At 45.7% G+C, this 27485-nt stretch overlaps 1 protein-coding gene across 2 annotated transcripts; it reads right to left on the bottom strand.

The window, feature by feature from the left end:
• Positions 1–108: 108 nt before the first annotated feature.
• Positions 109–26299, bottom strand: PLAT (plasminogen activator, tissue type). Of its 2 annotated transcripts, none has more exons than XM_038746622.1 (14): positions 26203–26299; positions 13833–13917; positions 12007–12043; positions 10676–10807; positions 10465–10575; positions 9695–9869; positions 8835–8926; positions 8556–8730; positions 8297–8385; positions 7349–7571; positions 4879–5015; positions 4640–4774; positions 2328–2494; positions 109–1156 (listed from the first exon to the last, which is right to left on the bottom strand). In XM_038746622.1, exons 2-14 carry the CDS (start codon positions 13893–13895, stop codon positions 998–1000), a joined length of 1695 nt encoding a protein of 564 aa, XP_038602550.1. In that variant the 5' UTR covers positions 13896–13917; positions 26203–26299; the 3' UTR covers positions 109–997. The 2 variants fall into 2 exon arrangements, with proteins under 2 accessions (XP_038602550.1, XP_038602551.1); XM_038746623.1 differs by having other exon boundaries at positions 7349–7544.
• Between the last annotated feature and the right edge of the window lie 1186 nt (positions 26300–27485).

Genomic DNA, 27485 nt, shown 5'->3' with positions numbered 1-27485 from the left:
ATGCCTCACACTTAAATCGATTCCAAATGAATAAAAGGCACGTGTGATTCAGAAAGGATTAATGTGGCTGGACAGATGATATGTTGCGACTAAATCATTCAACTCTTGTTTGGAAACACAGTGAAAAATAGATCTGTCTTTATTGTATTGATAAAATAGGATACAGCGTTGTGTCTACAAGTAATGCGGGTAGAGATCTAGTGGACTGAGGGTTTCAAACATGCCAAAGGATGAATTCCAGTTTGTCAGTCAATTCTTCCGCTAAGTCAAATTTTAAAAAGAGAAAACAATTTGAATGATCTTTGATGTTCCTAGATCAGCAAAATGCACATTCTCCAAAGGTCTGAGGACGGAGAAAGGGAAACATGTCCAAACAAGGAGGTTTTTCTGAGGAACCTGAAGTTTCTGGTCGGTAATATTTGTCAAGCGCTGACCGTGGCAGCGCTCTGTACTAAGAGCTTGGGGGGGTACAATAGATGTAAAAGACAGAGTGGCCAGCCAGTCTGTCGGTCTTCAGAATTCCAGTCAGCAGTTTCCTTCACAGCAAATAGCACTCCAGTGCAAGTGATGTCTCTCCTGCCGAAAGGATCTGCTTATTTCTTGCTTTCATGATATGTGTTACCCTTTTTAGGTTGCTTTTCTAAAGCTCCAGACTCAGGGAGATAAGGGGTGCCGGAGATTTCCTTCTTCCAGACACTTGTTTACCTATCTGGTTCCAAATGGCGGCGTGAGTTGGGGGATTGGAATGTATTTTGCTGGGTTCCCATTTGATTTAGTACAAACTGAAACCAGGCGTCGATCCCCCGATAATCTCCCAAAAAGAAAGTACCTAGAAAATATGGCCTCCCTATCTCCCCCTTCCCTCTTCCACTTCCTCTGTGGTGTGGCTGTTGATGGGTAACAGGGTAACAGGTAGTGGCTCCTCTGGACTTGCCGTACCTCAGATGAGGAGAAGTAGGAGGAAGACTGGCTTTGAGGATAGTGCTGCTTTTATTGTTCACAGCCTCATATTTTTCTGAATCCAGTCCAAGTAGTTAATGACCTTGGTGTAGATACCGGGTACGTCTTTCTGTCCACAACCTATCCCCCAGCTGATGATCCCCAGGAGATGCATGCGGTTGTCCTTCATACACACCAGCGGGCCGCCCGAATCTCCCTGCAGAAGAGAGGAAGGGTTAATTCCTGCCCTTGGTCACGTGCCAAACCCCTCGAAGAACTACGAGGGCCCAGGCTCATCACTTCATAGGAGAAGAAATTGGCCTTTTATGAAGAAAACCCCCCAAGGCATCCCCACAGCTTCAAAGAACCGACTTCAAGTGACTGCATGATCAATATCTTTGCGGAAAAAGGGGTCCAGGTACAAAGAGGCCGAATTCAACCTCACCAAGCAGGGGCTGTACTTGTTTCTGTACGCATGCTGCTGGTTACCAGTTGGTCCAACCTGTGTAAACCACCCCCTGCCTGGGAGCCGAATGATGGCCAATTGTCTATCCTGATTCACCTCCAGTAAAGGGGTGGGTTAGGGGACTCCTCTAGCTAACGCCTCTGAGACCTCACCATCCTGGCTGGGGGCTGTCTCCCTCACCCTTGTCCCTCCTTTAAGGATGGTGAGGGAACCTTTGTTTGGTTCCTGATGGTCTGCAAGTCTTGATCCACCAGACAAGCTCTCCCAGTGCCACAGGAGAGTGTGGGGAATCCCTCGCTTCCTTCTTGTTACCAAGGGGGAAGAGTGCACAAATGGTTCTAGGATCATTTTTACAAATGGTTGAAAATACCAGAGGATACCAGAAATAGATTGAGGAGCCTTTCAGACCACTAGAAGAGGCCAAGAGGGGGCTGGGGCACAGGCTGGCAGGCTCCGGTACACACTATTGGTTTGAACCACGACCTGGAGAATTCATTTGTTGTGAGTTGATGGCGGTTTTAATAGGTATTGTCATTAAAAAATCCCTTCCATGCCTCATGCCTTGCCCTCTTTCTATTTGCCCTTGCTCCAGGGTGACTCCTGAGGGGAGAGGTCCTCCTTACTCTTGGTTGCTTTTTACAGGTCGGTTCAGCAATCAGTCATCTGGGATGACAGGAAACCCTGCATCAGGTAGGGTTTCCTGTCTCGATGAGCAAACTTCCTGCAATTTTGGTTTTTTATTACCCAAATCGGGTCTTTTAACCTTGATCTGCAGCTGTAGTCATTGGGTCCTCTGAGGTCACCAGGCATTCCCCGTCTAAATCACTCCAACCTGGGCCAGAGCTCTTTACTTTTTTAATCCGTTCTGCAAGAAAAGCTGTTCTCTCCCGGGAGGGAACTAGGACCTCAGAGATGCCTTTACCTGGCAGGCGTCATCTAAGTTGCTATTTGTTCCTCCACTTCTAGTGTCCCCCGCACACAGCATATTGTCTGTGATGACTCGATTGGAGAGGAAGCGGGAAGAACAGCGGTTGGCGGGATACAGTCTCACGTGAGCCTCTTTAAGCCGCTCGGAGTAGAAGGGAGAAGCTGGAAGGGAGAGGAATAGGCTTTGGCTTCTGGGGACAATCGATCAATCACATTTATTGAGCACTTACTGTGTGCACAGCACTATGCTAAGTGCTTGGGAGAGTACACTACAATCTCTGCCCATGAGGGCCTTACAGTCTAGAGGGGGAGGCGGACATTAATATAAATAAACAAATTGTGGATATGTACATAATACAAAGAGACATAATATAAGCAGACATTAATATAAATAAATTGTGGATATGTACATAATATAAACAGACATGATATAAGCAGACATTAATATAAATAAATAAATTGTGGATATGTACATAAGTGCTGTGGGGCTGAGGGTGAGGTGAATAAAAGATGCAAATAATAATAACGGTATTTGTTAAGCGCTTACTGTGTGCCACACACTATACTAAGCACTGGGTTGGATACAGGTAAATCGGGCTTGGACACAGTCCCTGTCCATTGTGGGGCTCACAGTCTCAATCCCCATTTTACAGGTAAGGTAACAGGCACAGAGAAGTGAAATTCATTCAATTGTATTTATTATTCAATCGTATTTACTAAGCAGTTACTTTCTTTTAGACTGTGAGCCCACCGTTGGGTAGGGACTGTCTCTGTATGCTGCCTACTTGTACTTCCCAAGTGCTTAGTACAGTGCTCTGCACACAGTAAGCGCTCAATAAATACGATTGATTGATTGATTGTGCAGAGCACTCTAAGGCCACACAGCAGACAAGTGGTGGAGGCAGAATTAGAACCCATGACCTTCTGACTCTATATGTTGCCAATTTGTACTTCCCAAGCGCTTAGTACAGTGCTCTGCACATAGTAAGCGCTCAATAAATATGATTGATTGATTGATTGACTCCCAGGCCAAAGTTCTATCGACTAAACTATGCTGTTACCTGAAATCCCTTTCACAAGTGAAATGGCAAAGCAGAAGGGAGAGAGAGAGAGGAAATGAGAGCTTAGTTGGAGAAAGCCTTTGTTTTTAACAAGGATTTGCAGGTAGGAGAGTGATTGTCTGTTGGATATGAAGTGGGAGGGAGTTTCAGGCCAGAGGCAGGTCATGGGCAAGGGGTCAGTGGGAAGATAAATGAGATCGAGCTACCATGAATACGTTGTCATCAGAGGAACGAAGTGTATGGTCTGGGTTGTAGTAGGATATCAGAGACGTAAACTAGGAAGGGCAGGTGATTGAGGGTTTTAAAGCCAATGGTAAGGAGTTTCTGTTTGACGCGATGGTGGATGGACAACCCCTGGAGTTTCTTGAGGAGTGCAGAAACAGAGAAGCAGCGTGGCTCAGTGGAAAGAGCCCGGGCTTTGGAGTCAGAGTTCATGGGTTCAAATCCCAGCTCCGCCAATTGTCAGCTGGGTGACTTTGGGCAAGTCACTTAACTTCTCTGGGCCTCAGGTACCTCGTCTGTAAACTGTGAGCCCCCTCGTGGGACAACCTGATCACCTTGTAACCTCCCCAGTGCTTAGAACAGTGCTTTGCACATAATAAGCACTTAATAAATGTCATTATTATTATTATTATGTATTGAACAGTTTTGTAGAAAAATGATCCTGGCAGTGGAGTGAAGTGGGGAGTGGACTGGAGTGGACTGATGTGGGGAGAGACAGGTGGCAGGGAGGTCAGCAAAGAGCTTGATGTAGTAATCAAGTATTCGGCACAGAGTAAGAACTCCCTAAAGAGCATTGATCGGATCTGTGCCTTTTGGACATTTGATATTCATCCCTCTCTCCGCCCCGCAACACTTGGAAGCAGCACGGCCTAGTAGACGGGGCATGGCCCCGGGAGTCAGAAGGACCTGGGTTCTAACCCCGGCTCCGCCACTTGTCTGTTGTGTGACCTTGGGCAAGTCACTTTACTTCTCTGTGCCTCAGTTACCTCACCTGGAAAATGGGGATTAAGAATGTGAGCCCCATGGGGGACAGGGACTGTATCCAACCTGATAGCTTGTATCTACCCCAGCGCTTAGAAAAGTGCTTGACTCATTGTGAATGCTTAACAAATACCATTATTATTATGTACATATCTATAAATTACTTATATCAACGATTGATCGATTACTATGGAAATTAGTACATACGATCCCACCCCCTAAGGTTTTGACAAGCCATCAGGGGGAACGTAGCTGTACTTACACTCCTCATGCTTGCCGTAGCCAGACAGCTCACATTCAGTCCAGTCCGGCAGCTGCAGCCCTGCCTCCGGAAGACAGACAGGGCGGACGTTGTCCGTTTCCTTTGCGCAGTAATCAGACTTCAGCTTCAACAGAACTGAAAGGAAAACAGGGCTGAGTCCCGGGCTTCGCTACGCCGCCCGCCTCAGGGCCCGGATAGTTGGGAAGAAGGGGCCGGGAAGGGGACACGTCTCTTCTTACCAATATCATTGTCATAAGTGTCTGGATCAAAGTTCTCATGGACAGTGTACTTTTCCACTTTTAATACCTGCTCATTCTCTCCGGAGACCTCTCGGAAGGTCCTCCCCAGCACCACGGTTACGCGAGAGGGTTCATACCTGCGGAAGGAAAAGGCCTTAATGACCCACTACTTTAATAATAGCTCCCTTTCTGGTGGACACGAGTTAGCAAATAGCAGCAACTCGGGAAGTTTGGGATTAAGAAGGACTATGGTCTCCCACCACATTTGTCTGGGGGTTTAAGGATGCTGTGGTTCATTAATCATACCCTTTAAAGTCTAGCTTTGCCATCTTTCCGGGAAGCAGCATGGCCTAGGGGTAAGCTCGCTGTGGGCAGGGAATGTGAATGCGTCTCTTTATTGTTGTATTGTACTCTCTCAAGCACTTAGTACAGTGTTCTGCACACAGTGAATGAATGAATGAAATCAATCAATCAATCAATCGTATTTATTGAGCGCTTACTGTGTGCAGAGCACTGTACTAAGCGCTTGGGAAGTACAAGTTTGCAACATAAAGAGACAGTCCCTACCCAACAGTGGGCTCACAGTCTGAAAGGGGGAGAAAGAGCACAGGCCTGAGAGTCAGGCCTGAGAGTCAGAGGACCTGGGTTCTAATCCCGACTCCCCTACTTGCCTACTGTGTGACCTTGGGCAGGTCACTTAACTTTTCTGGGCCTTGGCTTCCTCAACTGTAAAATGGGGATGTTTTCCCTCCTTCTTAAACTGTGAGCCCCATGTGAGACGGACTGTGTCTGACCTGATTAACTTGGATCCACCCCAGAGCTTAGACCAGTGCTTGACAAATAGTAAGCACATAACAAAGATGGTAATTATTATTTATTATCTTTCTAAAATCCCTGTCCCGGTGGAGTCCGTTACAGTACTCAAGAATCCAGGGGTCACTTAAGGGGAGCTATAGATGTTCAGTCCAAATGAGAACCGCATCCTCCGATAAAGGTGGGGCTGTGGAAGGGCAGGGGGCTGCGGGTACCGTCATCATTCTGAGACACAATCTCCCTTTCGTGAGCCCACTGTTGGGTAGGGACTGTCTCTATATGTTGCCAATTTGTACTTCCCAAGTGCTTAGTACAGTGCTCTGCACATAGTAAGCGCTCAATAAATACGATTGATGATGATGATGATGATGATGGTCAGTGATCGGATCAGGATAGATGGGTAGTCACTTCGGTCTAATCGTCTTCTCCATGCTGCCTTCCCAACTCACCTTATTCTCTTCACCTCAATAACCCAGACAGGTAAACGAGTCAAGATAAAGCGTGTGCGGAGAAGCAGAGAAACAGAAAAGCAGCGTGGCCTAGTGGAAAGAGCACGGGCCTAGGAGTTTCTACCTCATTGTTTAACAGAGTGCCTGGTAAGTGCTGAATAAATTCCACTATGGTTATCATCTTCATTGGCAGTAGTAGTAGCAGTAGTAATATGGAATTAAATGGGAGGCAAGTATTTACCACCTGATGGAACTCCCCAGTAGCACTGAATATTGTAGATCCAGAGAGTAGAAGATGTGGAAAGCCACAGGGGGTTTGACTGGTGGTGATGAGTTCCCAACACAGAGACGAACTCACTGGTCTAAGCACTCCTCTCCTCCTATAAACTGTTAGGGCTTATTATTAATAATAATAATAATAATAATGGTATTTGTTAAGCACTTACCATGTGCAAAGCACTGTTCTAAGCACTGGGGAGGTTACAAGGTGATCAGGTTGTCCCACGGGGGGCTCACAGTTTTCATCCCCATTTTGCAGATCAGGTAACTGAGGCACAGAGAAGTTAAGTGACTTGCCCAAAGTCACCCAGCTGACAGTTGGTGGAGCCGGGATTTGAACCCATGACCTCTGACTCCAAAGCCCGGGTTCTTTCCACTGAGCCACGCTGCGACTTCAATCTTCAAAGTCAACAGCTCAGCTACTAAGGTGCTGGCCCAAAGGAAATATACTCTTTCAAGCACGTTGCACCCAGCAAGTGCTCAATAAATACCACTGACTGATTGATTGAAAGAGGGTTGGGAAATGTTCTCATGGCGTATATAAGATGATACTGCCGAGGGCTCTTAGCCTGCTTTTTCTTTTTACTTTCTTTTTTTTTAAATGGTTTTTGTTAAGTACTAACTATGTGCCAAGCACTCTACTAAGCACTGGGGTAGATACAAGCTAATCAGGTTGGACAGAATCCATGGAGCTCACACCCCATTTTACAGATGAGGCAACTGAAGCACAGAGAAATGAAGTGACTTGCCCAAAATCACACAGCAGGGAAGTGCAGAGCCAGGATTAGAAGCCAGGTTTCTTCTCTATCCACTGGGCCATGCTGCATCTCCTATTTCTGATTTCTTTATTTCCGATCATTCCTTATTCCTTGCCAGGTTGGGCTAACAGACACACCTGGCTTCAAAACCTTAGGGATAGAGTTTCTTACCCCTCTTCGAAGCAGTGGGCAGCAGAAAGGACCCAACAGGAGTCGATGAGGACTCCACCACAGAGAAAACGATCCTTGAACAACTTGCGGCTATAGGCCAAGATGATGGCTTGCCAAGGATGGGCGGCAATGTCGGTGTAGAGTCCACCTTTAATGCGGTACTTCGGCGGTGACTTCTGTCGCATTCCGCAGGTGGCTAGAGGGGGTGAAGACACAGAGGAGACTGACAAAAGAAAGAAAGTGACAAAGAGAATGGCAGAGGAGGTTTCAGATGCCCCATCATGGTCTTCTAACCTGGAACATCCCTGGTTGTCATGAGGGGTCTGTGGCTAGCCGACAGAAGGGTCAGAAAAGGCACAACAGCCTCCACTGGGATTTCCTTAAGGCCATATCCAGGAGTGTCATGGCTAAGAGGATCACAGGTATATTTTCTTACAACTGGCCTGTTTTTTTTTTCCAGAAACCAACTTATAAGGAACAGTAGCCTATGCTCAGACTATCATCCTATTCAAATCGAATGACTGCTATGTTAAAGGCTGGTAGGTCTTGATTCTGCTCTCCTCTACTCCTTCTCATCCAACCCCCACCATCGGTGCAGAACCCCAGAATTTCCAGAAAGAGGGAAAATCCCAGTGCACGGAAGGAGGGGACCTCCTGCCTGGCTGACTGGGCCACCGTTTGGAGAGCCTGGAAGTGGAGTCCCTCTTGCCTCTGTGGGTGAGGAAAACTTTTCTCTCACCACAGCTGCATGGCCTAATGAGGATACAGACTCCTGAGGGTGAGTCACAGGCTTTCCCTCAGGCCTGAAGCAACTGGGAACTGATTTTAGTGCTCTTCCCCATCAATGCCACTTTTGTTAAAAGGGCAAGAGACAAAGGGAGGGGATTCAGGAAAGTCTAAGGCTTTAAAGTAAAGTAAGTAAAGAAAGGATCCAGGAAGTCTCCTTACAGCACTTGGGGATGTCACAGTAATCCCACCCAAGCTTGCCGTTGTCCTTCAGCACGTGACACCAGGGTTGGGAGTCGCCATCGGGATTCCTGCGAGGTGAAGGAAATTGAGGGTTCAGCCACTCGGACTCTCCCCTAGGCCTCTCAGGACCTGCATCACAGGCCTCGCCATCTCCCCAGAGCTGGCCCCATGGCAGGGAAAAGAGGGGAAGAGGAATACTTTCACCCCAAGCAACGATTCCCTCTGAAACCTCTCCTACCGGCAGAAGTTGTGCTTGCCCAGGCCCAGCTCTTGGGCATTCCGTTTTGACGCTGTGTAGACTCTGGACTTCACATACGGGGAATCCCATCGCAGGCAAGAAGTACCCGACTTGGTGGTAGAGCGGGTACCCCGATAGTCTGTGCCCTTTCCTGAGTAACAGTCACCATTCTTTCCTGAAGCAAGAGGAAAACAATGGCGGGTCCCGATCCTGCCTCCCCATTCTCATCCCGTCCCCCCTCCTCCTCCCTTCCTGTTCCCCTGTTCCCAGGGCACTTACCCTGGATGCAGAGTGGGGTGCTGCAAAACTCCCAGGTGTATTCCCCCTTCTCGAAGACATAACACCATGGTCTGGAGTCCTTATCTGGATTTCTAGAAGAACGTTGAGGGAGGGAGAACAGGGAGGGAGGAAATTCCATTCAATTCATTTGTATTTATCGAGTGCTTACTGTGTGCAGAGTAATCTCCTCACCGTACCTCGCTCTCGCCTGTCCCGCCATCGACCCCCGGCCCACGTCATACCCCGGGCCTGGAATGCCCTCCCCCTGCCCATCCGCCAAGCTAGCTCTCTTCCTCCCTTCAAGGCCCTGCTGAGAGCTCACCTCCTCCAGGAGGCCTTCCCAGACTGAGCCCCTTCCTTCCTCTCCCCCTCGCCCCCCTCTCCATCCCCCCCATCTTACCTCCTTCCCTTCCCCACAGCACCTGTATATATGTATATATGTTTGTACATATTTATTACTCTATTTTATTTGTACACATCTATTCTATTTATTTTATTTTGTTAGTATGTTCGGTTTTGTTCTCTGTCTCCCCCTTTTAGACTGTGAGCCCACTGCTGGGTAGGGACTGTCTCTAGATGTTGCCAATTTGTACTTCCCAAGCGCTTAGTACAGTGCTCTGCACATAGTAAGCGCTCAATAAATACGATTGATGATGATGATGCGGAGCACAGTACTAAATGCTTGGGAGAGTCCAATACAATAATAAACAGACACACCCCTGCCCGCAATGAGTTCACAGTCTAGAGGAAACAAAGAAGAACCTGAAACTCGTAGACGGAGCCCCAGGGAATGGGGCAGCCCCTTTCCCCTGTACCCGCTTCTTCCTCCCCATGGTCCGAGGACTCTCGTTGCTTCCTACCTGCAGTAGTTGTGATTCCCCAGGCCCAGCTTGATGGCGTCGGGCCTCCGCCCGCTGAACTTCTTCTGGGTCAGGGCACTGCTGTTCCAGTTAAGACAGTCAGCCCCGCTGTCGGTCACACTCCAGGTCCCCCGGTAGGTTAGTCCCAAGCCGCGGTAGCACGTGGCATTGACATCTGGCATGTTTAACAGAAGGGAGGAGGAGCAGCGCGGTTCAGTGGAAAGAGCCCGGGTTTGGGAGTTTCTAATCATGGTTTCTAATCCCGGCTCTGCCACTCGTCAGCTGTGTGACTTCGGGCAAGTCACTTAACTTCTCTGTGCCTCAGTTCCCTCTTCTATAAAATGGGGATTGAGACTGTAAGCCCCACGTGGGACAACCTTGAATCCCCACCCCAGCGCTTAGAACAGTGCTTGGCACGTAGTAAGCACTTAACAAATACCAACATTATTATTATTATTATTATTAATGGTCACTCCCCACCCTGCTCAACCCATTTAAGCCTTTGTTGAACGTTTACTCTGTACAGAGCACTGGACGAAGCACGGGGGAGCATACAATAATTTGTTGACACGATGCCCGCCCTCAAGGAACTTACAGTGAATCACTCAATAGTATTTATTGAGCTCTTACTGGGGGAAGAGTAAGGAGAGTAAGAGACACTAGAGTTGGTAGATGTGATCCCTGGCCTCAAGGAGCTTACAATCAGTCTCCTCACATAGGCCCTTACTGGGCTGGGCTCCACCCTCCCCGTGAACACACTGGTGACTCACTTATTTCGCACTGCTTCCCATCAAAGCCGCTTGGACAGCTGCAGATAAAGTCGGAGAAATACAAGGCCTGGTAGCAGGTCCCCCCGTTGTAGCACATTTGTTCGCCGCAGGCTGTCAAATACAAATGGGAAAAACTTATTATTAATAACAATGATTAAATAGTGGTATTTCTCAAGTACTTATTATATGTGAAGTCCTGCTGGCCACGCACCTTTACCAGGCACAGTGTGGCATCGGGCCACTCCACTGTCACATCGGCAGTATTCCAAATGAGCCTCGCGACGACGCAGCCATGATTCCCTTCGCTGGTAAACCTTCTTGGTGATGTGGTCCGTGCAAGTATCTGGAGCCAAAGACAAGGCAGCCCTGTTTAGAACATGAGCAATGGGTCTCCTTCACCTCATCCAAGATCCCCAAATCACACACAATATTCCCATTTTAGCAGTTCCTTCCCCCTTTCTCATAGGTGGTTTCTTCAGGGGGTCCTGGACCATTCTTCTGAAGTAAAGAATGTTCAGAGAGGAAGGATGGTTCAGGGCAACTTTCCTCTTTAAAATCATTGGACTTTGGCTGCTGGGGTTTAATTCCTCTCTAAGATTACCTAGGGCAGGTCACTTCCTCTCTGTGTGCCTCAGTGCAAAATGGGGAAAATCACCTCTGCCCTCTTTACCTCCCAGAATTTTGGAGGGAGAAGATAAGTGAAATCACCTAGAGTTCTTCACAATAAAGAAATCCTGGTTACTGTCATAAGAATATGAATATTTCCTCCTAAGACCCTGGAGGACTTTCTCTTCTCTATGTCCTGAGGAAGCATAAAGGAACAGGGACCATCATCCTCATTTTACGAATAAAAGTAATTGGGGCCCAAAGAAGTTACGCAATTTGCCCGAGGTGACAAATATGATCCATCACTGTCACGGTTCGAACTTCGGTTTCTTGACTCTTGTCAGTAGTTTCCTCTCCTCAAGAAGCAGTTTGAATGTGTGATCCATAGCCATCAAGTTCTGTAGCTCAATTTAACCCCATAGCCACAAAGAAATCTGAGTGTGTATGTGTGCATGTGTGCACATGTGCGCATGGGTGCATGCATGCGTGCGTGCATGCGTGTGTGTGTGTGAGAGAAGCGGCTTGGCCTAATGGGCAGAGCATAGGTCTGAGAGTCAGAAGGATGTGGGTTCTAATCCAGACGCTGCCACTTGTCTGCTGTGTGACCTTGGGCAAGTCACTTCACTTCTCTGGGCCTCAGTTACCTCATCTCAAAAATGGGGATTAATACTGTGAGCACTCTGTTCAACCAGATGATCTTGTGATCCAGTGCTTATTACAGTGCTGGACACATAGTACGCTCTTGGCAAATGCCATAAAAGAATTAGATGTGCACGTCAGTATATGTGTACATAAGTGTGGCTATTTGAGGTTGGCAGAGGAGACTCCAAGCAGCATCCCCTGTTGGCTCTCAGATTCTAACAATCCAACCCCGTTCCCTTCGCCTTCTTGGCTCTCCTGAGCCCATCTCCCAGCCCCACTCTGGCTCCCATTTACCGATTCCAACTCCACGTCTGAAGAGTCTGGTTAGTTCCTGCAACAAAAGAGGTAGGGAAAGGCTGTGAACATTGAGTGTCGCAGTAATTATCCGTTCCAAGGGGCTTCCCGGCATCTTAGGATCTAGTTTCCACCCATCCTGGATCAATAGTCCCCAACCTCATTCCCATGGGCTCAATGGGTGGAAATAATCCCTGAGGGAGAACAACCTTCCCAGTGGAGGAAATGGGATTCGCCTCATACACATCCCCACAGTACTTATATGATAATAATAATAATAATAGCATTTGTTAAGCGCTTACTATGTGCGAAGCATTGTTCTAATCGCTGGGGGGATACAAGGTGATCAGGTTGCCCCACGTGGGGCTCACGGTCTTAATCCCTATTTTACAGATGAGGCAACTGAGGCTCAGAGAAGTTAAGTGACTTGCCCAAAGTCACACAGCTGACAAGTGGCGGAGCCAGGATTAGAACCCAGGACCTCTGACTCCCAAGCCCTTGCTCTTTCCACGGGGCCACACTGCTTCTCTAGTAGCAGTGAAAAGTCATTCTCTTCTCTTGTATCCACCCCAGCACGCTGCCTGATACACAGTAAGTGCTTAAAAATAACAAAGTTATTATTATTATATATTATTATTTTAATATTAATTTATTTAGTGATATAAATCAATGGGTCAATCTTATTGAGTGCTTACTGTGTGCAGAGCGCTGTTCTAAGCACTTGGGAGCATACACTACAACAGAAATGATAGTCACATTCCCTGTCTACAACGAGCTTACAGTATCTGTCCCCTTCTAGACTGTTAGCGCTTTAAGGGCAGGGAATGTGTCTATCAATGCTGTTATATTGTCCTCTCCCAAGTGCTTAGTCCAGTCTCTGCACACAGTAAGTGCTCAATAAATGCCACTGATTGATTGAAGTCTTAGAGAAAACCCTGTGGAGGATGGACTGGGAGTCAGGTATCGGGCCTGGCTCCTATGGATCAATCAATCAATCGTATTTATTGAGCGCTTACTGTGTGCAGAGCACTGTATTAAGCGCTTGGGAAGTACAAGTTGGCAACATATAGAGACAGTCCCTACCCAACAGTGGGCTCACAGTCTAAGACTGTCATTCATTCATCCAGTCGTACTTATTGAGCGCTTACTGTGTGCAGAGCACTGTTCATTCATTCAGTCAATTGTATTGGGCACTTACTGTGTGCAGAGGACTGTTTATTCATTCATTCATTCAGTCATATTCATTGAGCGCTTACTGTGTGTAGAGCACTGTTCATTCATTCAGTCGTATTTATTGAGCGCTTACTGTGTGCAGAGCACTGTTCGTTCATTCATTCAATCGTATTTATCATCATCGATCGTATTTATTGAGCACTTACTGTGTGCAGAGCACTGTACTAAGCGCTTGGGAAGTACAAGTTGGCAACATATAGAGACAGCCCCTACCCAATAGTGGGCTCACAGTCTAAAAGGGGGGAGACAGAGAGCAAAACCAAACATACCAAGAAAATAAAATAAATAGAATAGAGATGTACAAGTAACATGAATAAAGAAATAGAGAAATATGTACACACACATATATGTTTATACATACATATTTATTGGGCACTTACTGTGTGCAGAGCACTGTCCGTTCATTCATTCATTCATTCTATCGTATTTATTGAGTGCTTACTGGATGGTCTGCCTGGCTGATCTTCCTTATTTTCCCCAACCCTACGGCAGCCCCCAACCCCGGGGCTCAGATGGGTTGGGTGAGACCACCCCAAGAGGGGCAGTGAGGGGAACGGAATGGCAGACATTCGGGCCAGAGGCTGGATCCTTACCGGCATGGGCAAAGAGGAAACTACCCCACAAAGCAGCCAAAGTCTCAGGAATTTCCCTGACATCGCTCCGGGTTTTCCTCCGATCCTTGAGTAAGAAAAGAAAAATACAGTCAGGAGATGAGGGTGGGGATGCGCAACGGATCTGCGGATTGGGCCTGATCTGGAATCAGCCCCAAATGAAATAGAAGAAACGGTGACTGACTGTGCAGACCTCTGGAGATTTTCCCACTGAGAAAGCTTTCCACCAGCTTTCTATAGCCTCAGGAAAGGAAACTTTCTCCCGCACTGGCTGAGGTGCAGTAACACATTCTCTGGGGCGAATGCAGAGGAGGCTGAGGGATATGCTGCTTCTTGCAGCATGACCATCCCCCTTCACTGATAACCTGTTTATCAGCAGATTCCTTTCAAATTTTACCCTCGTTTTCAAGGCCCCACAACTGGAAAAAATTCCTCCCTTCTAGGGATGTTGTAAGAGGCAGTGTGGCATAATTGAAAGCACGTGGGGAGTCAGGAGTCCCAAGTTCTACTCCCATCTCTGCCGTCGGCCTTCTGTGAGACCCTGGGTAAGTCACTTAACCCCCCTGTGCCTTAGTTTCCTCATCCAGAAAAAGGAGTTAAAGATATCTGCTGTGTGACCTTGGGCAAGTCACTTCACTTCTCTGGGCCTCAGTTAACTCATCTGTAAAGTGGGCATTGAGACTGGGAGCCCCACGTGTGACAGAGACTCTGTCCAACCTGATTTCATTATATAATAATAATAATGGTGGTATTTGTTAAGCGCTTACTATGTGCCAAGCACTGTTCTAAGCGCCAGGGGGGAAACGAGGTGATCAAGGTTGTCCCACGTGGGGCTCACAGTCTTAGTCCCCATTTTACAGATGAGGGAACTGAGGCCAGAGAAGTTGAGTGACTTGCCCAAGGTCACACAGCTGACAAGTGGTGGAGCCGGGATTCAAACCCATGCCCTCTGACTCCCAAGCCCATGCTTTTAGACTGTGAGCCTACTGTTGGGTAGGGACTGTCTCTATGTGTTGCCAATTTGTACTTCCCAAGCGCTTAGTACAGTGTTCTGCACATAGTAAGCGCTCAATAAATACGATTGATTGATTGATTGATTGAGCCACACTGCTTCTCTTGTAGCAGTGAGAAGTCATTCTCTTCTCTTGTATCCACCCCAGCACTTAGTACGCTGCCTGATACACAGTAAGTGCTTAAAAATAACAAAGTTATTATTATTATTATCATTTGATCTGCTCTGCCTACCTCCTAGATTGTTATCCCTGTATGGCAGACTGGGTGTAATCTATGTACACCAGTACACGACCCTAATAATAAATAAAAATAGTGGTATTTGTTACGCACCTACTATGTGCAAAGCACCGTACTAAGCTTGGGGCTGATACAATATAAGCAGATAGGAACAGTCCCTGCCCACAAGAGGCTCAGAGTCTAAGAGGGAGGTGGGGGAAGTTAAGTGCTTCGGAGAAGTTAAGTGACTTGTTCATGGTCATCCAGCAAATAAGCACGTAATAAACACCACAAGTATTATGAATAAGACCATTTGCTTTTTTTTTTTCAGATTGGAACAAGCCCAACACCGAATTGGATATGTGGAAGGTGAGAAAAGACAGGTGGTGTTCAGCCATTTCATCTCATCTCTTTGGGTATGTCACCCTCCCAGTTACCACTTGCCCTCAGCAGCTGAAAGTAGGTTAGTTGGCAGGAATGATATTTTGCGGCCTGGCAAGTCATCACACTCCTTCATCCACAAGAATCAAATCAGTGTATTTATTTTGTTGGCTCAATTCCCTCCTGCCGTAACTACCTCATGACTCCTTTTATTCCTCTCTCAACTCTTCAGTTGCTTCAGGGCTAGCTTCCACTTTAACCTGGGCGTCAAAAGCTATTAATCCCTTTTCACTTCTTATCCCAGTTTGAAACACGATTGAATTCTTTCCATTTCATCCCTTGATCTCTTCAATGCAGTAATAAATACCTTGACCTTAAATGGCCTATTTTATTATCGGGAAATGCATTTATTTCTGTTGAGCATTTCATTTGTTTTCATAACATCTCTGAGAAATTGGGAGAGACTAATATTATTCACCCAATTTTACTCCCTTAGAAACTGAGGCACAGAGAACTTCAGTGACCTGACCAAGGTAGCATAACTGAGAAGAGAGTCTCCTGATGTCTAGATCTGCAATTTTCCTACTAATTTGAATTCAATTCTGTTGGTGGCAGTGATGATTTTTTTAAAATGATGCTAGGTACTCTAACTCTTGTTAACTCTCATTTCATTTGAGACCCAGAAGAAAGCTGCATTCTAAACCAGTTTCCAGAAGAAAGCTGCCTACTGTACCAGTTTCCAAAAGATTGAAATGGGAAAGTGGGACCAGTGGCAGTTGGTTTGGTGGTTTTTGTTTTTACTTTTCCAGTTTGTGCAACATTGACTCACCAATATCATTTGCATTAAGGAGTCATTAACTACTTCTTTCTCGAATTTTTTCTTTCTGAATGCTTCCTGTGAGGAGGATGACAAAAGGAATAGACCAAAAGACCCCCACAAAAAACAGGGATTTTCTAAGGGAAGAAGTAATCAGCAGGGATTGTCAAAGTAAAATCCAGGGAGCAAACTCAGAGATGTTTCTTACCTCACCATGCCGTGGTTTCAGCTCCCTTATTCCTTCCCTTCCCATCCCTCTCTCCTTCCTTCCTTCATCCCTCCTGCCTTCCTTCTCTCTCACTTTCTCCTTCCAATCTTAACAGGAAGTCCTGGAAAAGTCATCAGTTTTCATCTTTTTCTAACTTTGGACAGAAGAGATCCACCTGCCACCCTTCCCTCCTCCCTAAAGCCCCAAACTTCCATTTTTCAAGACAGTTTCCACTTTATGGAAATAATCCAAAGAGCCACTTTTTTGACTGGGGCAGCTACAGGAAAGATGAGGGAATTCCAGGACCATCAAAATTAGAGCATGTTAAGGAATATTTGGAACTCAGAGATTTTTTTCCATATTTCCTTTGCTCAACTTTCCCTAAATTTCCCCTTCATTTTTCCATCTCAATCTCCCCAGTTGCCTGCAGTTGTTCTTGAATAAAGTAATTTTTCTTTCTTACTTAGGTTAACAGCTTTTTCCTATTTATAGACTTTCCACACTAGGTCATCACTTAAGCCAAGTCATACTGACTTAACTCCTTCCATTTTGCATCCTGAGCAAACCGGCCTTCCCCAGTCTTATTAAACTCAATCTTGTTTACTTTTGCCATTATTTTTGTTTCTCTCTGTCGCTGTGCACATTTCACATTCCTTGCTGACTGCTTCCAGGAACTGCTGGACCCCAGACTGAGCACAGACTTTGAGGTTCTGTCTCATATTATCAGATGAGTAGTGTTAACTCTCTCATTGCCTATCAGGCCATCTGGCCTCCCTCAGGAGGAGCAGATTGCCACAGGATGTTCCCATAGTAATAAATGTGTTTTTCGTTAAGTGCTTACTATTTCCGGTATTTGTTAGGTGCTTACTATGTGCTAGGCACTGAACTAAGTGCTGGGGTAGACTCAAGTTAATCAGGTTGGACATGGTCTCTGTCCCACATGATAATAATAATAATAATGACATTTATTAAGCACTTACTATGTGCAAAGCACTGTTCTAAGCGCTGGGGAGGTTACAAGGTGATCAGGTTGTCCCACGGGGGTGTGGGACTCACAGTCTTAAACCCCAAATAACAGATGAGGAAGCTGAGGCACAGAGAAGTTGCCCAAGGTCAAACAGCAGAACAAGTGGCAGTGACGGGATTAGAATCCGGGTCCTTCCGATTCCCAGACCCGCGCTCTATCCATTAGGCCACACTGCTGCCTATCATACCTAGAACTCTAGATGCCCCATATTTGAAGGTTTAGAGCCCAGCTTAGTAGAACCTCTTCTCACTTCATTCTTCTTCTTCTGTTTCGTTTCAGAATTAGGGAAATTTTACCCCAAGTGCTACATGTTAGCGTGTAGCATGCAAATGCTAACATGCAACCTGGGCATTTTTATCATTTAATAAATAGGAGGGCAGGGTAAAGGAATTCTCAGTTACCAGGACAAACCGTTAGCTCTTCCCCTATGCAATCAGCAGCTAGTCTCCTGGCTTCAGCATGCCCTGAATGTCCTGCAGCTGATCCAGTTTAAGCCAGTCTCACACAAGCAGAGCCGTAGCTCAGTCTCTGCTGCGTAAACTGAGCCAATCCCAACAGCTGGACAATAGCCTGCTGGGATGAGTAATGACAAAGGAGTTAGTCACTGGGCCAGCCGACAGAGCAGCGGAGTGATTGAAAGGGGAGACAGAGAGGATGAAAAGTTTTCCTTTTTTTTTTTTTCCTTTTCTTCAAAAATATGGGTTAAGGGCTGGAAGCCAGGCTGGGGCCCAGGAGAATGAAGGGGGGAAAAAATGAACTCAGGAATTGGATCTGTGGTTTTAGTGGTAGTGCAGATTTTGAAGATTTCTCTCCTTTTTGGTCTGCACGACAGAGAGAAGCTTACAGTATAGCAGGCAGAGACACACAGTTGTAGTTTAAGGAAAGAAAATGGGAAAGAAAAGTGGGAAAGAAGCACCTTCAAAGGCTATTCTATGACCTCTAAGATATGCAGGCTTTTTGTCTTCTTTTTTTTTCCAATTTCCTCCCCTGACATTTTCCTGAAAAGGCCCAAAAGGAGACAGTCAGCTGAGAGAGTTTCCTATGGGGACCTGCAGGAACTCACCGAGAGCATCGCTGCAGGGGAAGGGGATGGAGGTATGTGAAGCTGCAGTGACACTGGAGGAGTCAGTCATGCTCACCATTTCTGGTGGCTTTTTTCCAAGCTGCACTTCCTTCTGTGGGGTGCAATGCCCATTTCAAAGAGCACTATTTTGGATACTTACAGAGGAACAGGATGACAGGTCATCAATGCACACCACCCTGAAGCATTACTAAAGAAAGCCTTTTGGAAAGAGGATGGGGACACAGGTTGTAACCCCAATTTTGCCACTTGCCAGCTATGCGACCAAGGGCAAAGCACTCTGTGTCTAAGTTTCCTCACCTATAAAATAGGGATAAAGTATCTTCTCTCCCTCCTTTAGCCTGTGATCCTCCTGTGGATAAGGACTGTGTCCAGCTGATTATCTTGCATTTACCTCAGTGCTCGGCACCTAGAAAGTGCTGTATAAAAAAAATTATTGCTATTTTTATCATTAATAATAGGGCACAGAGAAGCAGCATGGCTCAATGGAAAGAGCACGGGCTGTGGAATCAGAGGTCATGGGTTCAAATCCCGGCTCTGCCAATTGTCAGCTGTGTGACTTTGGGAAAGTCACTTAACTTCTCTGTGCCTCAGTTACCTCATCTATAAAATGAGGATTTCACTTAACTTCTCTGTGCCTCAGTTACCTCTTCTATAAAATGGGGATTAAGACTGTGAGCCCCTCGGGGGACAACCTGATCACCTTGTAACCGTCCCAGCGATTAGAACAGTGCTTTGCACATAGTAAGCGCTTAATAAAATGCCATTTAAAAAAAAGTGGCAGAGAGGAAGCAAGAAGCAGAGTGCTGGGGCTCAGGGAAATCAGCCGAAGGGTCAGTAACATAATTGAGTATCCATTAGGTGCAAATCACTGTACTAAACACTGAGGGTGTTACAGAGCAAGAAGCCAGCATCACTTTTTTCAAGGAACATACATTTAAATGATGGAGTGGGGGCAAGAACACAAACATAAATTTGGATTCTGGACAAATGAAAAACAGATCCACAGACATAGCAGAAACAAAAGAAGCAGCATGGCCTAGTGGAAAGCCCCTGGGCATGGGAGTCAGAGGAACTGGGTTCTAATCCTGACTCCACCATTTGTCTGCTGTGCCACCTTGGGCAAGTCACTTTACTTCTCTGTGTCTCAGATACCTCATCCATAAAATGGGGATTAAGACTGTGACCTTCCCATGGGACATGGAACGTGTCCAACCTGAGTATCTTCTATCTACCTCAGCGTGTAGTATAATACCTGGCATATAGTAAGTGCTTAACAAATGCCATTAAAAAAAATGAACATGATGAACATAAAAGAGGATGTTAGATTCTGGAGACTAAGAAGCCAAGAGGGAAGAAAGTGGAAGTGATGAGGATGTTGTGCTATCAATAGAAACCAGAACTACCCCTGAAAGTGTCCCCTTGGCTGACTAAAGTAAATGGATCCCCCCTGCCTTGAAATGCTCTTTTCAGCAATTCTCAACTGGCCAATCGCAAACTGCTCTATCAAACTGGAGAGCTAAAGTTATAAAGAAACTTCTGTTCTGTAATCCCCTTTGCATTCCTTCTGAACTTTTCCAAACAATTCCTTCTGCATACCCGTTGCTTTTTCTCACTGGCCATGGTCAAAGCTTTGGAAGAACTCTCTTCCACTTTCTTTGTAAAAGGGGAGCATGTAGAGTACGGTATTTAAAATGTATTTTTTGATTAATCAGGCAAAAAACAAAAGGAAGGATTTGTCCACCTTAAAGGATAAAGATCTGAAGCTGGAAAACAATAAATGAACCAAGTTCATTTGAGTCTGAAGAACTCTCATTCCCTGGGCATGTTCAGTTACTATTCATTGCATAAAATGCCTTTTCATCTGCAAAGCCATTTAGGGGTGGTGAACAGGGAAGTCAGAAATTCTTCCCCACCTCTCAATCAGCCCCCAAAATAACTGCCTGAACAGACCTTAGTATAAGTGCTTAGCACAGTGCTCTGCACACAGTAAGCGCTCAATAAATACGATTGATTGATTGACCTAACTCCTACTGCAAAACCTAAGCTGCAAAAATGCAAACTCTCCCTCTCCATCATCTGGTTGATCAAGTGCGAAACTTATATGTAAATGAAATCTGAAACTTAATTGCAAGCTCGATGATCTCTTATTAGGCAATGGCGGTTCATAATGATTGTAGGATTTGTTAAATGCTGACTATGCCGAACACTATACTCAGCACTAGGATAGATACAAGATCATCACCTCTCAGAGAAGCAGTGTGGCTCAGTGGAAAGAGCCCGGGCTTTGGAGTCAGAGATCAGGGGTTCAAATCCCAGCTCCACCAATTGTCACCTGTGTGACTTTGGGCAAGTCACTTAACTTCTCTGTGCCTCAGTTACCTCATCTGTCAAATGGGGATTAAGACTGTGAGCCCCCCGTGGGGCAACCTGATCACCTTGTAACCTCCCCAGCACTTAGAACAGTGTTTTGCACATAGTAAGAGCTTAATAAATGCCATTATTATTATTATTATTTCAGACCCAGTCCCTGTCTCATACAAGGCTTACAGTCTAAGAGGGAAGGAGAATATTAAATCCCCATTTTACGGATGAAGAAACTGAGGTACAGAGAAGGTAAGGGGCTTGTCCAAGGTTACACAGAAGGTAAGTGGCAGAATCAGGATTAGAACCCATGGCCTCTGTCTCCCAGACCTTGTTCTTTCCACTAGGCTATGCTGTTTATTGTTTTCTTCTTTGAACCACATAGCAACATTCATCACCACAGAGAAGTTACAAAATAATTTGATAATTCATCATTCCATACCCAACTTTCACTCTACAAGAGCAGAGAAGACACAAAAGTGAAGGCTCTCAGATTTTCATGAGTTCACGTATAATAATTATGGTATTTGTTAAGCACTTACTATGTGCCAAGCACTGTTCTAAGCGTTGGGGGAGATACAAGGTAATCAGGTTGTCCCACGCGAGGCTCACAGTCTTAATCCACATTTTACAGATGAGGCAACTGAGGCACAGAGAAGTTAAGTGACTTGCCCAAAGTCACACAGCTGACAAGTGGCAGAACCGGGATTAGAACCCATGACCTCTAACTCCCAAGCCCATGCTCTTTCCACTAGGCCAAATATCTTTTCTTATCTCCACACTAAGGTATCAAATGACAGCAGGTCAAACTAGTTTGCGTAAATTTTATGAGCAAGGGCAAGGATTAATAAAATGACGGGAGCCATACCATTTTTATTAAGGTGTTTTAGATGTATTTGGAGTTCATACTATTCAACACTTAATATAGCACTGAACTGTACAATTAGTTCTAATGGGGAAAAGTTGAAGTGAATATTCTTGCCACTTCCAATTACCAAACACCTTAGCAAGTGGATTATCTGAACTCTGGTTAACCAAAGTCTTAAGAACAGAGGTTAATTCAGATCATCCACAGTTCAAATAACCTGCCAGTGGTGTTCCACTATAATGCTTTCCAGATCTTTTTCCTATCACGGATGATTAACTCAACTCAGTAAACATTTAAATCAAATTTTTTGCAGGTGGTCAGTCCAGCCTCAAAAACCAGACATACTTCATAAACCACACTGCCTTTTACCTGATTTTTTCTGAATTTTATTTCATGCTTCGTTTTTGCCTTTAACTCATCTCTGCTCTTCATATATTACAACTTCTGTCTTCAAGCGCTTAGTACAGTGCTCTGCTCACAGTAAGCGCTCAATAAATATGATTGATTGATTGTGATCTCTGAGTAGAGGCCAGAATCAGCAGCTATAAGACAAAGTCTCTCTATATGATGTCCCATTGCCATTCAGAGATAGGAATGCTTCCATGGCTAGAAATCTGAGTTTGACACTGAGGAGGCTGGCACATCCAAAAGGCCATCAATCCCTTCCTTGCTGTTTTCTTGGTGGAGGCCTGTCATCTCTCATTAAAACAATCCCCATTCATAAACACAGAAGCCATCTGATTGCCCATCCAGGTGCAGATTGCCCTAGGCTTCTGCTAGCACAGACAGGCATGAAAAAAGTTGGCTTAGTAGATAGAGCATGGATTGGAGTCACAGGACCTGAGTTCTAATTCCAGCTCCTCCACTTGTCTGTTGTGTGACCTTGGGCAAATCGTTTCACTTCTCTGTGGCTCAGTTACCTCATCTGTAGAATAGGGATTAAGACTGTGAGCCCCATGGGGCTCAGGGACTGTATCCAAGCTGATTAGCTTGTATCTACCCTGGTGCTTATTACAGTCCCTGGCACTTAATAAGCGCTAACCAAATACTATTAAAAATACCAGCTGATATCTCACTTCTCTGAAGCCCCATTTTCCAGGTAGAGTGGGGTGTGTGTTTAGAGGAACTAGAGGAGAAGGAGGAATGCTGAAACATATATCTCTCTCAAGCCTAGAAACTGGAATTTCAATGAACTCTCATCTCTCCTTCCCTTTAATTTAAGTTTCCCTTTTCTAGGATAACCATGAGGCAAAGGGGAATAAAACTTACTCTACTGTATTACACTTTCTTATGGGGTTCATAATCAGATACTTTTGATTGACAATCATAAACTAGCAGGGATCTCAGGAATTTACAATCTCTCACCCATGTCCAGCCTTGCAAGGGGTTGGTATTTTCAATCAACCCCCTCAAGGGGGAAAAAATGATCCTAATTTTTAAAGACTTTCCGAATAGATGATTCTACGAACACCCTGATGGACACTTTCCAACATCTACCAATCCTTACCGGCTCAGTGCCTCCTGAGATAAACCAAAATGGCCCAAGCAGGCATTCAGTAAATGAGCCTGCTGGATGACAGTTGCTCAGAATATTCTGAAGAGAAGCAGCGGTTTGGAAGCGAGATCACAATGGCAGAGAGAATACGTTGAGAGCCAGAGAAGCAGCATGGCATAGTGGAAAGAGCCCGGGCTTGGGAATCAGAGGTCACGAGTTCTAATCCAGGCTCTGCCACTTGTCAGCTGTGTGACCTTGGGCAAGTCATTTCACTTCTCTGGGCTTCAGTTACCTTATCTGTAAAATGGGGATGAAGACCGTGAGCCCCCCAAGGGACAACCTGATCACCTTGTCACCTCCCCAGCGCTTAGAACAGTGCTTTGCACATAGTAAGTGCTTAATAAATGCCATTATTTATTTGTTTATTTATTTAATGTTCTGGCTGGAAAGATGTTAATGTATCCGGTAATTGCTGTACTATCCAGGCTGTCAAAGAACATTTGCCTGATGCCTCCTGGCTAAACCCTTGCAATCCCACCAGTTGGGATGACCAGCATGGAGCCAGGGTCCACCATCTCAGTCACATCTAACTAACCCTGCCCTGAGCCTACAGCAGGAAGAATTTGATTCATTCATTCAATCGTATTTATTGAGCACTTAATGTGTGCAGAGCATTGTACTAAGCACTTGGGAAGTACAAGATTGATCTGTTGATAGACTGTAAACTTGTTGTGGGCAGAGATTGTGTAGACCAACTCTGTTTTATCATCATTATCATCATCATCAATCGCATTTATTGAGCGCTTGCTATGTGCAGAGCACTGTACTAAGCGCTTGGGAAGTACAAATTGGCAACATATAGAGACAGTCCCTACCCAACAGTGGGCTCACAGTCTAAAAGGGGGAGAAAATTTTTATCTCAGCACTCTTAGGTGATCTATTCTAAACCCTCCTAGGTATTTACAATCTTTTTTCAACTCTCATACCAGAGGGGGGATTAGAACCCAGGCCTCCAACCTTTCAAGGCTGTTATTTTCCCTCTGAGCCATCGTACTCTCCCGAGAGCTTAGTACAGTGCCCTGCACTCAGTAAGCACTCAATAAATACTATCGATGAACAGATTGATTGATTGCCATGCTGTTCTCACTAACACACTTGTTTCCAAACTTACAATGACAGGAAGCACTTTGCTTTTTATAGAGAGGGCTCCTGGTATTGATTCTGGAAGACCTCACTGTCTAATATCTTAGCTGAATCTTCTCTTCCAGGAAAAGGCCTCCGAGCACAAAACTGCTTTACAGTTAGATTCCAAGCTCTCCCTTGAAGAGGTTTCCTTTAAATGACAAAATTATTGGTGGGGCAAGTTTTTTATTTTTCTTTTTTTAAATTTACTTCTCTTCCTTTTTTCCCTCCTTCTCTCCCTCCTCCTTCTTCTCCTCTTCCTCTTTCTTCATCTCCTCCTATTCCTACTCATCCTCACCTTACTACTACTGAAGTGATGAGGGAACAGAACTGATAAGCAGATGGGGGTGGAGAACACTCTGTGGCCTAGTAGATAGGGCACACACCTGAGAGTCAGAAGGATCTGGGTTCTAGTCCCGGCTTTACCACTTGTCCGCTTTGTGACCCTGGGCAAGTCACTTCACTTCTCTGTGCCTCAATTACCTCACCTGTAAAATGAGCATTACAACTGTGAGCCCCATGTGGGACATGGACTGTGTCCAACTTGACTATTTTGTAACTGCCTCTGCACTTAGAACAGTGTCTGGCACACAGTAAGTGCTTAACCCATACTATTAAAAAAAATGGGTCACTTAACCAGGATATTGCTTTCCAATCCTTGTAACTCCACCAAATCAATGTGTATGCTTGAGCCAACCACCACTCTATTTTAGTCTTCAGTTTTCCTAACTGCAGACATGAGACTTTCCATATCCTTTTCTCCCTCCTTCCTTCCCCTTTTTTGGGGGAAAAAGGGGAAATCCATAAAGGGCTCCTAGGAGGTAAGTGATGCAGAAATGAGGAATGCTCATTATTACTATTTCATTTTTATTTCTCCAATTAATCTGGTCTTTCACCCTTCAAACAGTGCCATCATTCACCACATACATTAATATTCTCTAGTACTGAGATCAAAGTCTCCTGGTTATATATCAGATAACCCAAGAAACCGCCTTCTCAATGGAGAGCAGTAGGTCATGAAATTTCAGTTCCTTAAAATGTTTAGCAGGCAGTGCATTGCACCAAGTGGGGATTCAATAATCTCTGCTGTGACTACCACTGCTACATATCATCAGAACTGCTCCATGACATGATTTTGCGGCTGTTGGCCTCTGCAAAGAATTCAGATGAGGTTTTGGTACCTGCAACTTTATCACTTAGTTGAGAAAACTTGGTGCCGGAAGCCCTAACTGAATCATTCTGTCTTAACTCCCCATTTGGCAGTCACCAACTCCTCCCCTCCTCTGATACTCTAGATGGAAATAGCGATTCTGCATGCAAAATGCTCCAGAGGCAGCTGCCGTTAGATTTCCCTGCCTGTTCCTAAAGGAATGTCTGCATCCTCTGTCTTGTCACATGTTTCGGGAGCTGGGAACCCCGGGGAATCCTCTCTCAGACTTTCATTCCTTTTGCTTCAGTTGTTCTTGAATTGGGACAGAACAGAGGGAAGGCACAACTAAGAAGGATCTTCTCCTTCCCAGTCGGCACGGCAATCTGTCCCACAAACAGTAACATTAGCACTTTGAGTGAAATCTCCCTGCCTTCTCCAAATTTCAAGGCTAGCCCTTTCAACCAGGACATCCTCCGAAACTGGTTTCAGAGCTTTTCAAAGAGAAGCAAGAAAGAATTCAAAGAGAAGGCTGGGCAGGATTCAACATACCTTCACTTCTTCCTTTCCGTATTCTTTGATGGCTTTCTCTTCAACTCCCTTTCTGTTGACAGATCTCAGCTCTGATCTCCCTGAACAGCTCCAGCTTACTTAAAACTCTCGTGAAGGGGGTGGGGACTGTGGGATGGGGGTGGGGTCTTCCCTAGAGGAGGGAGGCTACAGAGGGTAAATTGTGATGATGGAGTCCAATTGGAGCGGGTTTGTTTTTTCTAAAGGAGAGGGGGAGGAAGTACATTCTGAAGGCTGCGGAGCCAGACCTGGCCCTGGGCCATTTTGAATTAATCACAGTCCCAATTCCCAAGGATAAAGCTTAAATAACATGTGGTTTTCCTCCAGCATCATCTCTGTCCATAGTGGGAGGTGCAGTGGGATGGATCGGCGGGACCCTCTGTCCTGATGGGGGTTCACACACAAGGTCTGGCAGGTGGGGCAGAGAGTGGACAAGGGCATGGGGAAGCAAGGTGGAGAAGACACATGTGATACCGTAGGGTCAGGGACACCTAATAATAATAATAATGATTGCTGAGTGGGAAAGCAGAGTACTGGAGAAGGGGCAGAGAGTGGACGAGGGTGTGGGGAAGCAAGGTGAGAAGGCACATGTGATACTGTAGGGTCAGGGATACCTAATAATTGTAGTATTTGTACTATGTACCAAGAGCTGTGCTAAACGCTGGGGTAGATACAAGGTAATTGGGTTGGACATAATCCCTGTCCCACATAGGGTTCACAGTCGTAATCCCCATTTTACAGATGAGGAAATTGAGGTACAGAGAAGCGACTTGCCCAAAGTCACACAGCAGGCAAGTAGAAGACCTGGGTCCTCCTGACTGCCAGGACCGTGATCTCTCCACTAGGCCATGCTGCTTCTAGTCAGGGCCCTGGCAGCCTTCCTGCTGCCACCACCCATGGGTGCCTAGTCCCAGGGCACAGATGCCAAGGAGGCCAACTCTCAAGACAAAAGGAGCTTCAGGCTGGCTGAGCATTTGCTTTAATAATGGCTGGGACTACTCAGGCACCCATCCCCAATCAATCAATCAATCAATCATATTTATTGAGCACTGTGTGCAGAGCACTGTATTAAGCGTTTGGAAGTTGGTAGACACATTTCCCACCCGCAGGAGCTTACAGCCTAGAGGGGTGCCTGCCAGTCAGGAGGATGTCCTGTTGCTAAATCACTTGCTTTCTGTACCTGCAAGGGTGAAGTCAAACATTTTCTCTTTGTTCCTCTATCTCTGGAGCAGTCTCAAGACCTGCCTAGAATCTCTGGGGCTACT

The sequence above is a fragment of the Tachyglossus aculeatus genome, chromosome 5 (assembly GCF_015852505.1).
Source record: "Tachyglossus aculeatus isolate mTacAcu1 chromosome 5, mTacAcu1.pri, whole genome shotgun sequence".
Lineage (NCBI taxonomy): Eukaryota > Metazoa > Chordata > Mammalia > Monotremata > Tachyglossidae > Tachyglossus > Tachyglossus aculeatus.
The sequence above is the reverse complement of the archived record's forward strand: the minus strand, read 5'-3'. Positions and strand labels throughout refer to the sequence as shown.